Here is a 14,781-nt window from a genome sequence, read left to right as displayed (position 1 = left end):
GTCTCAGAGACACCAAACCCAGGCCTGGCAGAGGAGCTGCTGGGGCATGAGAGTGGTGTTCCTGGCCTCACCTTCGCTCTTTCTGCAGCCTGAGGGAGTGGCACACGCTTCCCAAACCATTCTCTATACTCTGAGCCTTCTCCCACACCCACCCTCCCCACCAGTACCATGGGCCATCCATCCGCCCCCGTCTGCTTCCATATACCACCTCTTTCAACCAGGTTGTGAATTAATGCTGATTTTGCCCTGCTATATTACCCGGAATGGAGAAAATATATGCAATTGGACTCATTATTTTTTGGTGTGCCTGGTATTTCTGATTCTAAGTAAAAACTAATAGTCCCTGTACTTTGGTACGGAGGAGATACCATCCAGAACAACTGATTCGGGCACACGGTATCTCCAGTCCATAAAACTTGCAGTGAGGGACTTTGTATGGTATGAAGGCGTATTCTAATTCACAAAAGAGAATGGCACCTGAAGATTAAGGGGTGTAATCCGATTCATCTTTACCTATGGAGAAGGTTGCTCATATAGGCCTCCAGAATCTCTTATGACTGATAACTGATCAGCCTTGAAAATGCAAACATGACTCGATAGTTACAGTGAATTCACAGTTTTTTAAATGCTGTCAAGCATTCTTCCCGGGGGCTGCCTTAACTAAGAACCCGAGATAACATATGTGTGAATGTCATGATTTTCTTAGTCTTAGTACTGATCTTTTCTTCCAGGTAGAAGAGGGATTTTATTGCAAAACTTCTGCACATTAAACAGGGTTTGAGATGTTCATTTATTTGAGCAAAATAGGTCAAGGAATAGTTTCTAATATTTTGCTGGAAGAAACCAACCCCCTCTCCCCCAGCCGTCTCCCATACTTAAAAAACACTGCGAAATGTCATGAGGTTTGCACAGTTAAGTAAAAAAAACTCTAAATAATGCACAGAAGAGAAGGCTACCAATTTTACCCAATCTACTGCGTACCACAAAACATTTGAAGAATCCTTAAGAAAAAAACTGAGGAAAAACAACTTTAACCGTTTTCAATAAAGCTAACTGTGCCAAACCTTTGTTGGAAAGTATGAAAATGTAGGTAACCTATCTAGTTGGTGCTAAGGTCTTTTTTAGTTGTGGCCACATGTAGTGACAGGAACACTACCAATAAACATGGTGGAATATGACTTAAAGGTGTACCCTGGAAAAGATAGGTACCTTCAAGTGTCCTCAGGCAGTCCAATCTCTCCAGGAGTGGTTTTGGTAAACTGGAATAAGGTTGAAGCCTCAGAGCAGACAGGGAGGTATTTCATCACTCCAATGTACGAGACCTAAGCCTATGAGATGACGCTGTTGTCTGAGGCCTGCAATAGATTGCTCCTCTATCCAGGCTTGAACCAGAGAGTCAGGTACAGATGAAGAATTACACCTAGTTTGCTGTTTATTGCCGATGTATGTGGTTCTATGGAACTAAACAGGTGCCACTCAAATAAATACTTGTGTAATCTGAGAAATGGTTCTGCTTTCTAACGTCGGAGCACGCACATTCCCAGTCACTTGCTGGATGTCTCTGATGTCTAAGGCCTGAACCTGCAAGATTTTTGTAACCCGAGATTTAGCTCTCCTTTCCAAAAACTGGCTCTTGTAGGATCTGTGTAACCTAAAAATCAGCCTTTGCTTTCTAAAACAAATAGCTATACAATTTGTATAACCTGAGAGTGGGCTCTGCTGGATTCAGACATAATTGAGTACATTCTTAGTCCTAGGGCTGATCCACTGTTGCATGATGGTTGAGCCTGTACATTCTGTTCATGTTGTGGAAAATTGTGCTCTCTAAAGTCAGGCCATTTTCTTCTGAGTCGAGTGAGAGATAGCTCTGATATCTGAGGCCCCAGGCTGTCAAGGCAATACAACCTAAGAATCCTGTTATGCTATTTTCAAATAATCCAATATAATTGGTGATTCCTATTGAACAAATATATTGATGATGATCTCAGAGACATATCTGCTCTGCTGCTGCATAAGAGTCTTATAAAGTTAAAATGCACCCTGGTCCCAAGTTGTCTGAAAACTAAAACCTGTAAGATATGGGACTCTGTTTTGTGTCTCCCAAAGGACTGTTATGCTGCCCAAAGTCAGTGCCTTTGGGACTGTGTAACCTGTGTTTTTTTTGCTTTTGCAAGGTCTGTATCACCATATAGCTTCAGTTACTTGATTCAATTGGTTAAAAGGTTGAGGTTGTCTAGGTCCTAAAAGTGTGGGCTCTGGAAAACACCATTGCTTTCATGTCAGAAAATCATTTTCCCTACTTACTGACTAGCTAGGCTTGCCTTCAAGGACAGTGCACCCAGGGGGCGACTTAGGTAGAGCTGCCTTTTCACCTATCATCAGGGGGCATCATACAGTGCTTAATTTGAGATGGTGGTTGCCGGTGGGGGATACCAGCACTAATTTTTGGGGCCTGGCACTTATTTTCCACATCAGAGAACAAGAGAAGGGAAACAGACAAAACAGAAAGCCAAGGGAATGGAAAGATGGAAAAAAGTTGCAACGGGAGAATGCAGGAACCAAAGGGGCTCTGGTAGTGGTTTAAAGAGGCATCAGCTGGATTTATGACTGTGCAGCCTTGGTGTTCGGCTCGCGCTGCGCCACAACATTAAATTGCATTGGCTGGGGCTTCCGAGTAGAGTCCTTGTTAGAAATGGGGTCTTTGGTTGGCAGTCAGGTTACCCCCTGTCCAAGCAAGGACCCTCACTCTTGTCAGGGTAAGTCACACACAATCCAAATTATCCTGTGCCCACCCTCTGGTAGCCTGGCACTGAGCAGTCAGGCTTAACTTAGAAGGCAATGTGTAAAGTATTTGGGCAATAAATCATACAATAACACAATATAGCACCACAAAAATACACCACACAGTGTTTAGACAAATATATCATATTTATCTGAATATTTGCTGGTCAAAACGATAAAAGAGGCAATGAGAAAATGTAAAGATATCACTGGAAAGTGATATAAAGTGTCTTAAGTCTTTTAAAAGCCAACAAAGTCTCTTTCAAGCACAAAGTACCTGGTTTGAGTGAAAAAATCTCTGCAAAGGGCCGCAGAGGAGGAGATGCGTGGAAAATGGTGTGTGTGCCGGTTTCGCCTCTTCACACACGGACTTGCGTCGTTATTTTTCACCCGGGGAAGACGTTGTGTCGATTTCCGGCGGGCAGACGGGCCTCCTCTTCAGGTTGCGGGGTTTTCAGACGCCCCGGGGTCTGTGCGTGGAATCCTGGGCTTGTTGGCAAGCTCTGCGTCGTTCCGGTGGGCGATGCGGGGAAATTTCTCCCTCACGGCAGGCGCCACGTCGATTTCCCCTATGGAAGCTAGCGGCGTCATTCCAGGTCAGCTGTGCATTGATCTGGTGGGCCGTGCGTCAAAGTTCCGGTCGCACAGCAGGCGCCGCGTCGATCTTTTCCTTGCGAAGTCGAGCTACATCGTCCCGGGTCGGTGTGCGATGAATTGTTCCCCACGGAACAATCTGTGCTCGAATTTTTCGCTGCACAAGGAGTCCAGTTGCAAGAGAGAAGTCTTTTTGGTCCTGAGACTTCAGAGAACAGGAGGCAAGCTCTATCGAAGCCCTTGGAGAGGACTTCTTCACCTCAGCCAAGGAACAGCAAGGCAGCGGGGCAAAAGCCAGGCAGTAGTCCTTCCCAGAAAGCAGTCAGGTGAGTCCTTTGAGCAGCCAGGCAGTTCTTCTTGGCAGGATGAAGGTTCTGGTTACAAGTTTCTTCTCCAGGAAATGTCTGAGGTGGTAGGGCAGAGGCCCTTTTTTATACCCAAATGTGCGTTTGAAGTGGAGGAGACTTCAAAGAGTGGCTTAGAAGTGCACCAGGTCCCCTTTCAGTTCAATCCTGTCTGCCATGGTCCCAGTAGGGGGTGTGGCAGTCCTTTGTGTGAGAGCAGGCCCTCCCCCCTCCCAGCCCAGGAAGACCCATTTAAAATGCAGATGTATGCAAGTGAGGCTGAGTACCCTGTGTTTGGGCTGTGTCTGAGTGAATGCACAAGGAGCTGTTAACTAAACCCAGCCAGACGTGGATTGTAAGGCACAGAAAGATTTAAGTGCAGAGAAATGCTCACTTTCTAAAAGTGGCATTTCTAAAATAGTAATATTAAATCCAACTTCACCAGTCAGCAGGATTTTGTATTACCATTCTGGCCATACTAAATATGACCTTCCTACTCCTTTCAGATCAGCAGCTACCACTTCAATAATGTATGAGGGCAGCCCCAATGTTAGCCTATGAAGGGAGCAGGCCTCACAGTAGTGTAAAAACGAATTTAGGAGTTTTACACTCCCAGGACATGTAAACTACGCACACACCCTTTTTCCACGTATCTCTTCTTCTGTGGCCCTCTGAGGAGATTTTCCACTCCAAACCAGGTACTTTGTGCTTGAAAGAGACTTTGTTTGCTTTTTAAAGACTTAAGACACTTTGGCCCTCATTCTGACCTTGGCGGGCGGCGGAGGCCGCCCGCCAAAGTCCCGCCGTCAGGTTACCGTTCCGCGGTCGAAAGACCGCGGCGGTAATTCTGACTTTCCCGCTGGGCTGGCGGGCGGTCGCCTTCAGACCGCCAGCCAGCCCAGCGGGAAAGAGGCTTCCACGATGAAGCCGGCTCGGAATCGAGCCGGCAGAGTGGAAGCTGTGCGACGGGTGCAGTTGCACCCGTCGCGTATTTCACTGTCTGCGCAGCAGACAGTGAAATACATGTAGGGGCCCTCTTACGGGGGCCCCTGCAATGCCCATGCCAGTGGCATGGGCACTGCAGGGGCCCCCAGGGGCCCCGCGACCCCCCCTACCGCCATCCGGATCCCGGCGGTCCGACCGCCGGGATCTGGATGGCGGTAGGGGGGGTGGGAATCCCCGCGGCGGTGCAGCAAGCTGCGCCGCCGCGGAGGATTCAATGGGGCGGCGGTACACTGGCGGGACCCCGCCAGTGGTGCCGGTCCGACCGCGGCTTTACCGCCGCGGTCGGAATCCCCATTGGAGCACCGCCGGCCTGTCGGCGGTGCTCCCGCGGTCCTCCGCCCTGGCGGTCAAAGACCGCCAGGGTCAGAATGACCACCTTTATATCACTTTTCAGTGATATCTCTACAAATTCACATTGCAACTTTATTCGTTTTGACCTACAATTATCCTGATAAATATTATATATTTTTCTAAACACTGTGTGGTGTATTTTTGTGGTGCTATATGGTGGTATTGTATGAGTTATTGCACAAATACTTTACACATTGCCTTCTAAGTTAAGCCTGACTGCTCATGCCAAGCTACCAGAGGGTGGGGACAGGATAATCTTGGATTGTGTGTGACTTACCCTGACTAGAGTGAGGGCTTTTGCTTGGACAGGGGGTAACCTGACTGCCAACCAAAAACCCCATTTCTAACAGGTATGATCCAATGTTACCAGGTTTAAAGGGAGAAAGCATATGCACTTTAGCACTGGTTATCAGTGGTAAAGTGTGCAGAGTCTAAAAACCAGCAAAAATGAGGTCAGAAAAAAGGGAAGGACGAAGGCAAAAAGTCGGGGGATAACCCTGCAGAAGGGTCATTTCCAACAGTCCTCGACACCGGCACTCTTTCTTTTACAAGTTAAGCTCTGTATCGAAACATTCCAAATTGCAGGTGTGAGCTGCAAGTATTGGTCTTTTGATTGGTGTGGGGGTGGGGACAGAAGCAAAAATGCATTTTGTCTGTGGAACCAATAGCCAGTATCCCTTGTATCATTCTTGATTTTCTTGCTATAGAACCAACACTTCCCCTATACACAATACAAGAAATTAGCACTCTTTTAGAACAGGGTGGCATGTGAGATCCATAAACAACCAAGAATACTTGGCTGAATAATCAAAAACTATTGAAACTTTTCAACATTGACCATGAATTACTACGCCATCATGTAGGGGAGAGGGACTTATGAACAGGTTGATAAAATATGTAAGTCATTTCTTTTGCATTTCTGTGCCAATATAACGAAGAGCGGACACTGTTTTTCTCTGCCTGCAGTTGCGACTCTTCGGGATAGACGAATTTTTAAGCATTTCACACGGAAGCGCCAAGGGGCGGTGCGGCGACGCGTTCACCAGGTCAACGGGCACAAGTTCATGGCGACGTACCTGCGACAGCCCACGTACTGCTCACACTGCAAGGAGTTTATCTGGTAAGAAAAACTGCATCATTTCGTTGTCGTCATTACTCTGTTAGGAGCATGTTAACAGCTCCCTTGCCACCGGGACATGAAACTGCTAGACTTCCCATAACCCTAGAAATTGTGGTTTTAGCTTTTAATGTGATGTATTCAAAGGTAAAGTTAGCATCGCTTGGATTGATGTGCCACGTGCTTTGAGAGTCAGCATTCCGGAGGGGTGTATATAAAACGTATGTGTTTTAAGAACAGATTGGTGTTTTCGCTAGGGCAAAAATTACACTACATGCAAGAACATTTCGTGATGAACAGTGGCAAAAGTCGCACTTACGATGTGCACATTGAATTACAAAACTGCTCCCACTATAATTGAATTTAGATAATTTTTCAAACAGTGCTTTTGCCAAAGTAAAATTTAGCTTAAAGACTTGACCTCTTCTTGGGCCCACGAATTTGTATACCTAAAAGAATTCACAAAAGGGTTAGGAGAAGATTTAGACCAATGCTTGTGTATGTCAGGCATCCATATATATGTTAAAAGGAGTTGGAAAGGCAAGAACCCATATATAGGCACGCGTATGCCAGGCCGTATTTGTGTGCAACATATGTTACTAATGCTGAAGTTATGAAATCAGAATGTACATATAAATCTAAATAAAAAACAGGCACGTTAAGACGTTTAGCAGGAGAAATGTAAAGAATTGCGTATGTAAAGGAGGAATGGTATCAAAACAACAAAAGCATTGGGAAGATAGACACCCACAAATGTTTGCCACAACATATACAAATCCACAGTTTTAAGGGTCAGAGCAATGCATTGAGAGACCATACTAGAGATGCCTAACGCTGGGGCACAATGGGGGCAAACATATGTAATTACTTTAGTAACAGGGAGTGAATTTGCTCCAGTTCATATTACAGAAATATGTTTGTGCCATAGATTGTGGAACTATTCCTTAACGAACATTATACATATATTTACTTAGAAACGTATTAAATCAAAGTAGCCCCATGGCAAAAAGGGCAGTATCTATTAAAACAAAGTGCTTGCCATGTATTACTTATAAATGAATTATGTAACGATTGTATGTATAATAGTAATGTTAGCAAATGAATCAGGTCATAGAAACTTCTTTAAAACTGATTTTGCCCAGCTTTGTTAGTGTGATACCCTTCAAAAAGTTGATCGCACCTCAATCTTGGTCCCATATTTCATGTTGCACAACTTTGTTAAATGTATTTATTCCGTTTCTAATTAGTTGAAATAGCGTAGATAATGTGAAATCGGTTCTTTCAAGTTGCTTTATTCCTCCTTACATAATGAACACAAAACATGGCTCCAGCTACAGGGGAGGTGGCGGAAGGGGATGGCTAAATGTGCTTTTTTTGTTATTTTGTACTCAAAGCAGTTGAAAGCCTGCTTTGGGCATCTGGCATAGACGTAATGGCCCTGTTGAGTAGGCAGAGTAGACAGCCATTGATGTTACAGCTGCATTAGAGGCCAGGGTACACTTCCTGTGCCAATGTTTCTTTTGAGCGTTGGAGCAATAGCCGAAGGGGTGGAAAAATGAAGCAGAGACTACTTGATGTGGGTGTTATATGATTGGGAGGGGGATAGTGTGATATGGAAGCCCACGTTGTTAACAAAAGTCAGAGGCAACTGCAAGGCAATAGCTATTATTAGTGAAACTGGTGCAGTGACTCTTTTGCCGAAGGGTCCAGTGCATCACAATTATGAATGTTTTACAGTGAAAACTGGGCATGGGGGCTCATTTCCTTGCTAGCATTAGGCCAGATGGCAGCATTGGCACAAAAAACAGGGGCAGCATGCTGTAGCTCATTTTCTTTCAGAAAGAGATCGAACTTGTTTCGAGACAGAAGTGATGGTCAGATATGATGGGGAAGGAGTGAAAGAAGCGGAGACAGCTTGCTTCTCAGTGCTACAGACATCTTTAGTGCAGCTGGTGGAGTTGCAGTGGGGTGAACTATTTGGAGCAGTGTTTTTGGTCAATCCTATTCTTGTTTGATGCTGTTGAGTATTTTATAAGTCCCACAATGAGTGTGGATTACAAGGTAAAAAAACAGAACCCCTGAAATGATCTCATAATCCTCGTCCTTGCAATCATCCCTCCCACTCCCCAAATCCTTGCTATACAATTTTGGAGAGGGGGGGCAACTTCAAAACATTTTGATTATGGGGGCTCAGAGCAAAAAAGGTTGAAGACCTCTGGTCCACGGTCATGGTAGATCAGTATCTTAGCACATTTGGAGGTCAACTGCCATGCACCCCGAGATTGGATACATCAGGAGGCACAGCTCGGTTAACTATTTTATCTTTGGACTTAGGGGGTTATTACAACTTTGGAGGAGGTGTTAATCCGTCCCAAAAGTGACGGTAAAGTGATGGATATACCACCAGCCGTATTACAAGTCCATTATATCCTACGGAGCTCGTAATACGGCTGGTGGTATATCCGTCACTTTACCGTCACTTTTGGGACGGATTAAAACCTCCTTCAAAGTTGTAATAACCCCCTTAGTCTGGAAAACAGAAAAGTCAGTACTCCTCTGATGCAAGGAAGCAGGCTGTATCTGGTGAAGTTAATACAGAGATGCATAGCTGTTGGGCAACGTCCCAGAGAAGCTTTTGTTTTAGGTGGGAAAGACTCAGAGGTGGAGAAATTTGAGTCCCCCCTCTCTGTCAGTCCAACCATCACCCAGATTATGTTCGCATCTTTGGCCAGTCAAGACTTTCTCGTTGGTACTTAGTCTGTGGAATGGAAGTCCTTTTCTTCCACTGGTAAAAGGCAGTAGGCTGTATATGTCAATGGGTTTGCAAGGTCGGATACCTTCTCGCCAGAGGCCCCCCCACCAAAACATTTTCTGCTGAGCAGAAGCTCTAAATATGAGAAGCCTGTTTCTTCTACCCAGCAAGGTTGCATCATTGCCGGATCACCTCTGGTGGTGGTACTGATGCTCTGGCATCTGGAAGTCAGAACTTGTGCCTTTTTACTCAGCTTTTTATCTAAGGCTCCTAGACTGCACTGGAGGCTCTTAGGACTTTAGGGCATTGCTCATCAAGGGCCTTGTGCAGTACAGGTCCAGTTGGGACTGGGCAACTGGGAATACAAGAAGAAGTGGTTCTTCATCTTTTTGGGTCCCTGTAGCCACACAGAAGTTCAGGCTACTGACCCGTGGTGTCCACCTCTTTGTCCTGGGAACAAGGCGATACAGATCCAGTCTTTCAGAGCTCCTCTCTTGTTACAGAAAGCAGTGTCATGTCCTGTTCTAATTTTCTGCAGGTCCAGAAAGAGTTTGGAAATGGGTCTTCTGGAGGTCTAACATTTATTGGGTGCACTAGCCAGTGGGTTCGGGTGACTCCTGACCCCTCCTTAATAAATGCCATAAAAGTTCCCTGAGGTATACCTACCCACTTTTTGGCAGTTCCTGTTTACACTGCTGCCTTCAATCCCACATTGCATCATACTTCTAAAATCCAAGAAGGGGAACCTGTTCCTGTCTTGTGTAGAGCACTTGTGTTCACTCAACTAGTCCTAGGGGTAGCTTCCCTTCCACTGGGGTCAGAGTCAGCCTGCCTGGCTAGTGTGGCCCTGGGCATCAAAAGCTTTCTCTCTCCCAAGTCTCATCTTATACTAAAGTATAAATAGGCAGATGCACCTCTACACCGTTCCATTTAATGAAGTTCCTTCAAACTCCCCAGCTGTCCTTCCTGAGCCGATATGGATCACAGGCCCCATACCCAGCCCATCCTGTCACCAGGCTAAAGTCACTGTCCTGCTTTGGGAGCATATTTAACACCTCATTAGGTGAAACAAAAGCCTGCTGTCAGGCTAAAGCCTGAATCGACGGAGCTATAGGTATGGAAAAGGGAACTTTCTTAAAGTGACTTTTCAAAAATATTTCTTAAAAATCTAACTTCACCAATTAATTGAAGTGTTAATAAATATGAAATATGGGTCCCTATTCTAGTTATTTCTGGTCAACAGTTACAGGCTAAAGTTTATAATCTTTACGTTGACATTTTCTAAGATACAGTTACAGCTCTTCCAGTGAAAATAGCATTTGGGGCTAGTCACTTGAGGAACAAGTCAACCTTATTTTTTCACATGTTCCACTTTCAAATAAAAGATGCCCTACTTTGCGAGCAATGAGGTGTATTTAGGGGTGACTTAATAATATTTAAAACAGGGTTTTAAATAGAAAAGTGTATTTTAACGGGTTTAACAGTAGCTTTATAGGGTGCTTCAGTCAGGCTACTCATGGTAGGCCTAAACTCATGTTTTACAGACCCACTCTTTGGATGACAGAATAGGTGCTGCAGTCCACAAGTGGCAGTTTTACTTCCAGGCCCAGAGTGCATTTTCTACACCATATACGTTGAACATGTAGTTAAATATGTCAATCGAGATTAAGCCTATTTAACCATATTTAAAGAGGGAGCGCAGGTACTTTACTTCTGTTTCCCCCAGTTTTTGCTCTATGTGTTCTCGGTCCTGCGAAACAAATACGGCAAAAGTTGTAGGGAAATCACACCAAAAATGGTCAGTTTCTACAACTACTTACTAACAGAAAATGCCATACCACCCACATTGCTAAATGCCCTTGCTCAGTTCTTATAAGATCCATGATTAACATACACCTATGTGCATTATTATTACATCTATGTGCATTATGGCCCCAGTTCCTATCTTTTTGGGATGTAAATCAGCAATATTATCAGGTGAACCAGCCAAACAAGTCCTAAACTGTAACAAACAAAGGTGCTGGGTTGTCACTAGGTCCCTGCAGGAGCATTTACGTGAACTGTTAGACGTGAATGATGATGCCCATGATCTGAGTGCCACGGAGAACCACTGTCTGCAACCTGACTGTGAGTCACCTTTGCCCAGGCATGGTCCTTTTTGACTGGTTGCACTTGAGAATGAGTACAATGTGGCTAACTGCTCCTTGGTGTGGAGTCGTCCAGCTCTGGGTCAGTAAGGAGGAGTAAGGCAGCCCGGCAAAGTCATTTTCGAGTTGGGAATGTGATGAGGCCAAGGGCTTAAAGAAACTAAAGGGGGTCCCATGCAAAGTACATGAAGGGTGCCTCCTGACCCAGACTGAACCCCTTTCCCTTTTTTTGCCTGGAGACTAAGGGATGTTTTTGGCAGCAGCTCACCCTTTGGGATGCTTCAGACTTGACTGAGGTGTATGGCTTTGTCACAATGCTTTAGGAAGTGTGGGGCCTTTCGTCACAATTTAAGATTGTACTCTGCAGAGTCAACTTTGCGTGCAGATGGGGAAAGTCATGAGGATTCTGTCCAATATGTGGCACATCATTTGGGGGTATCTTGTTTGCCTGTAGATAATTAATACTCACTAATGCATGTAATCCATCATTGGTTTGCTCAGCTGCCTTGTTCCAATCTGACTGCCTGGCCTGTTAGAAGGAGAAGAAGGACTGTGCAACTACCACTGTCTATCCTAATTGAAAGTACGAAGATATTCAACTTCTCCCTTACGCATCAACTGGCTTTCTATTTTAAAAGCTTCACTTCTAACCCCATTTTATGGTTATATAGATGTAATAACCATGCACCTCTTTACACACACCACCTCCTTCTGATGTACGTATCCGTGGCTTCTCTCTACTTAGTTAATTTTGCAGAGTACTGAATCAGATATCCACTCAGTGTCCTACCATTTGATTAAATAATGAAATGAGCCAAATGCCTTTAAAAATGTATATCCTCCAAACCTATGTAATTATGTGACTAAAAATGTAAACATATGATTTTTTGAAAATTCCCAAAAAGCAAGTCAATACCACTCTGCCTAGAAGGTGAACTTTAAAGCAGACCTATCCTTTTCATGCTCATAACTGCCCTCTGGTTAAACCCCTTTGTAAGGTTCTGAGAATCTCTGCAACTATAAGTAATGGGCGAAACTAACTATGGGGGTCGCCCGCCTGGAGGGAACCGCCGAATGACTGCACCGCAGTCAAAAGACCGCGGCGGCCATTCCGGCTTTTCCGCTGGGCCGGCGGGCGACCACCAGAAGGCCGCACGCCGGCCCAGCGGGAAAGCCCCTTCAACAATGGAGCCGGCGGAGCCGGAGGGGTGCGACGGGTGCAGTGGCACCCGTCGCGATTTTCAGTGTCTGCAAAGCAGACACTGAAAATCTTTATGGGGCCCTGTTAGGGGGCCCCTGCACTGCCCATGCCAGTGGCATGGGCAGTGCAGGGGCCCACAGGGGCCCCACGACACCCGTTCCCGCCATCCTGTTCCTGGCGGTAAAAACCGCCAGGAACAGGATGGCGGGAAGGGGGTCGGAAACCCCATGGCTGGAGGATTCCCTGGGCCAGAGGTAAACCGGCGGGAAACCGCCGGTTGCCCTTTTCTGACCACGGTTTTACCGCCGCTGTCAGAATGGTCCTGGAAGCACCGCCAGCCTGTTGGCGGTGCTTCCGCGGTCCCCGGCCCTGACGGTCATGGACCGCCAGGGTCGGAATGACCCCCTGTGTCTCATTTCATGCATTTCAATTGTAATCTCTCTGTTTCTATTTTCAACAATGACAAGGTCATGTTTAAATCGAAGGTTGGAAACCTGGATTTGTTTGATGTTTCTTTCACTCTTTCCAAGTAGCTTTTTTTGATGCTTTTTCTCTAGACCTAATACCAAGCTCTCCCCAATTACTTTAAATGTAAAACTTGCTGTCTATTCTTTTATTAGTTGACTTTCTGCTCAACTTCGTTTTCCCATTTATACACAGGAGGTATGGATATCGCTCTCTCAAGAGGGGTGGCTATCCATCTTCACTCATGAAGGGGAATCCTACTTTTTCAGTTATCAGTGCCACATTTTGTTAACCTCCTCTACAGTTTGTGCACTCTAACTAACGCACCTTCATCACCCATCTTAGGTCTGCTGACTACCTCATGAAATGCCATGCCAAATAGTTTACATGAGAGTAACAACACTTTCCCCAAATCTCTGCACAGCTGTTCCTTTCATTCTCCATTATAAATGTCTCACCCTAACCATTCTACACTATCTTTGCCTAGAAAGGCGGAGATCGGAGGAGGTTCACAGCCAGCGCCCGTGCTCCTCAACTCTTAACCTCTTAACTCTCTTAGCCCTCAACCCCCGGCCTAATCCCAGCACCTGGCAGCTGGAGGAGCAGATGTGGTGCAGGAGCCGGCTGTCCACTGCAGCCCGAGCTCGAGTCCGAGCTTCTTCGAGCCGCCAACCCCCAGCGGTCTCCGGCATCTGCTAGAGGTGAACAGACAGGGACACCCCGAGGCGGGTGAGCAGCAGTTGGGGACAGCTGCGCTTCCAGGCTCCTGGCGCGACTCTACTTTGATTGCCTGCCCATTTCCCTTGCCACTGCCCTTCAGCAGGACTGTGACCTCAACTCACCACTGCCCAGACTGGACCTGGACCATACCACGATCATGACCCTCGGGCACCTGCCGATTCCCAGCAGCCCACGGCGGGTTATGTAGGACTCGGCAGGAGCGGCAACTTTGGGCTGCTCTGGTCCTTGGTCCTTGGCCCCTGGCCCTTGGTCCTCTGTGAGCTCAGTGACCTCAGTATAATGGACCGCGTAGAAAGTGATCACAAGCCGCAGGTAATCGGGATTCGTTCATCACCACATAAGCCAGAGGAAGGGGTAGCCCTGGAAGGGGTGATTGTCACTGAAAACCTAAAGTGACTTAAATGGCCATCAAATACTATTGAAAGCCAAGCAGAAGAGGCTCTACTAAAGCTAGAATCAATGGCCATGAGCTGGGCAAATTTGACAACAGTCTGGGAGAACTTTGCCACCGACCTTATAAACAAAGACTCCTCAGGAAATACAAGAAAGGGAGTACAATTGAATTATCACAAACGTTTACACTTAACGCAGCCAGTCTGTAGAAGGAAAGCAGTCGTAGGTAAACCTCTAAGTCAACTGCGCAAATTCCCAGAAAATTGATCCACAATTGTTCACCTTGCTAGAGCAAAGGATACTGCTCAAAAGGGAACTATGGACCTTTAAAAAACATCAGCAGGAGACGCTTTGGGCCAAACTACACTTTGTGTCCAAAACATCTGACTCCAAAAGAGTCTGGAAACTCATTAATACAATGTATAAGGGTTCAAAGGTAGCTAATAATGCAAATATAACAGAGGAAGCTTTGGTGTGCCACTTAAAGTCTCATCTAACAGAGTCGCCCACGGAAGAAGGACCACTAACCCAGGGGTTCACTAAAAACCGGGAACCCGATGTTTCGGAAAATTTGAAGATCATGGCATCAGAATTAATAAAAATCATCAGGAAGTCACGAACTGACTGTGCACCTGGCCCAAATGGTTTAACGCAGGCACTGTTTAAACAAGAAACAGAAAGATGGGCCAATTTCCAGGCTGCAATGTTCAATTGTGTGCTCACAACAGGAATTTTTCCGGCAACCTGGAGAGGCTCAATAATCCACCCAATATACAAAGGAGGGAACACGGCTTCCCCAAGCAATTACAGATGAATCGCCCTCTTAGACGTTGACCTCAAGTATTTTTCATCTTGTGTGCTAAAACACGTAAGCGTCATGGATTGCAGAA

The 14,781-nt window shown here is 45.8% G+C and overlaps 1 protein-coding gene across 1 annotated transcript in view; it reads left to right on the top strand.

Moving 5' to 3' along the window:
* The window catches only part of PRKCH (protein kinase C eta), a 656,855-nt gene that overhangs the window by 310,046 nt on the left and 332,028 nt on the right, over positions 1-14,781 (top strand). The window contains exon 3 of the mRNA XM_069207402.1: positions 6,042-6,195. Within this exon, the coding sequence (XP_069063503.1) occupies positions 6,042-6,195 (154 nt within the window). The remainder of the gene's footprint in view (positions 1-6,041; positions 6,196-14,781) is intronic.

Source organism: Pleurodeles waltl, chromosome 9 (genome assembly GCF_031143425.1).
Source record: "Pleurodeles waltl isolate 20211129_DDA chromosome 9, aPleWal1.hap1.20221129, whole genome shotgun sequence".
Classification (NCBI taxonomy): domain Eukaryota; kingdom Metazoa; phylum Chordata; class Amphibia; order Caudata; family Salamandridae; genus Pleurodeles; species Pleurodeles waltl.
The sequence above is the reverse complement of the archived record's forward strand: the minus strand, read 5'-3'. Positions and strand labels throughout refer to the sequence as shown.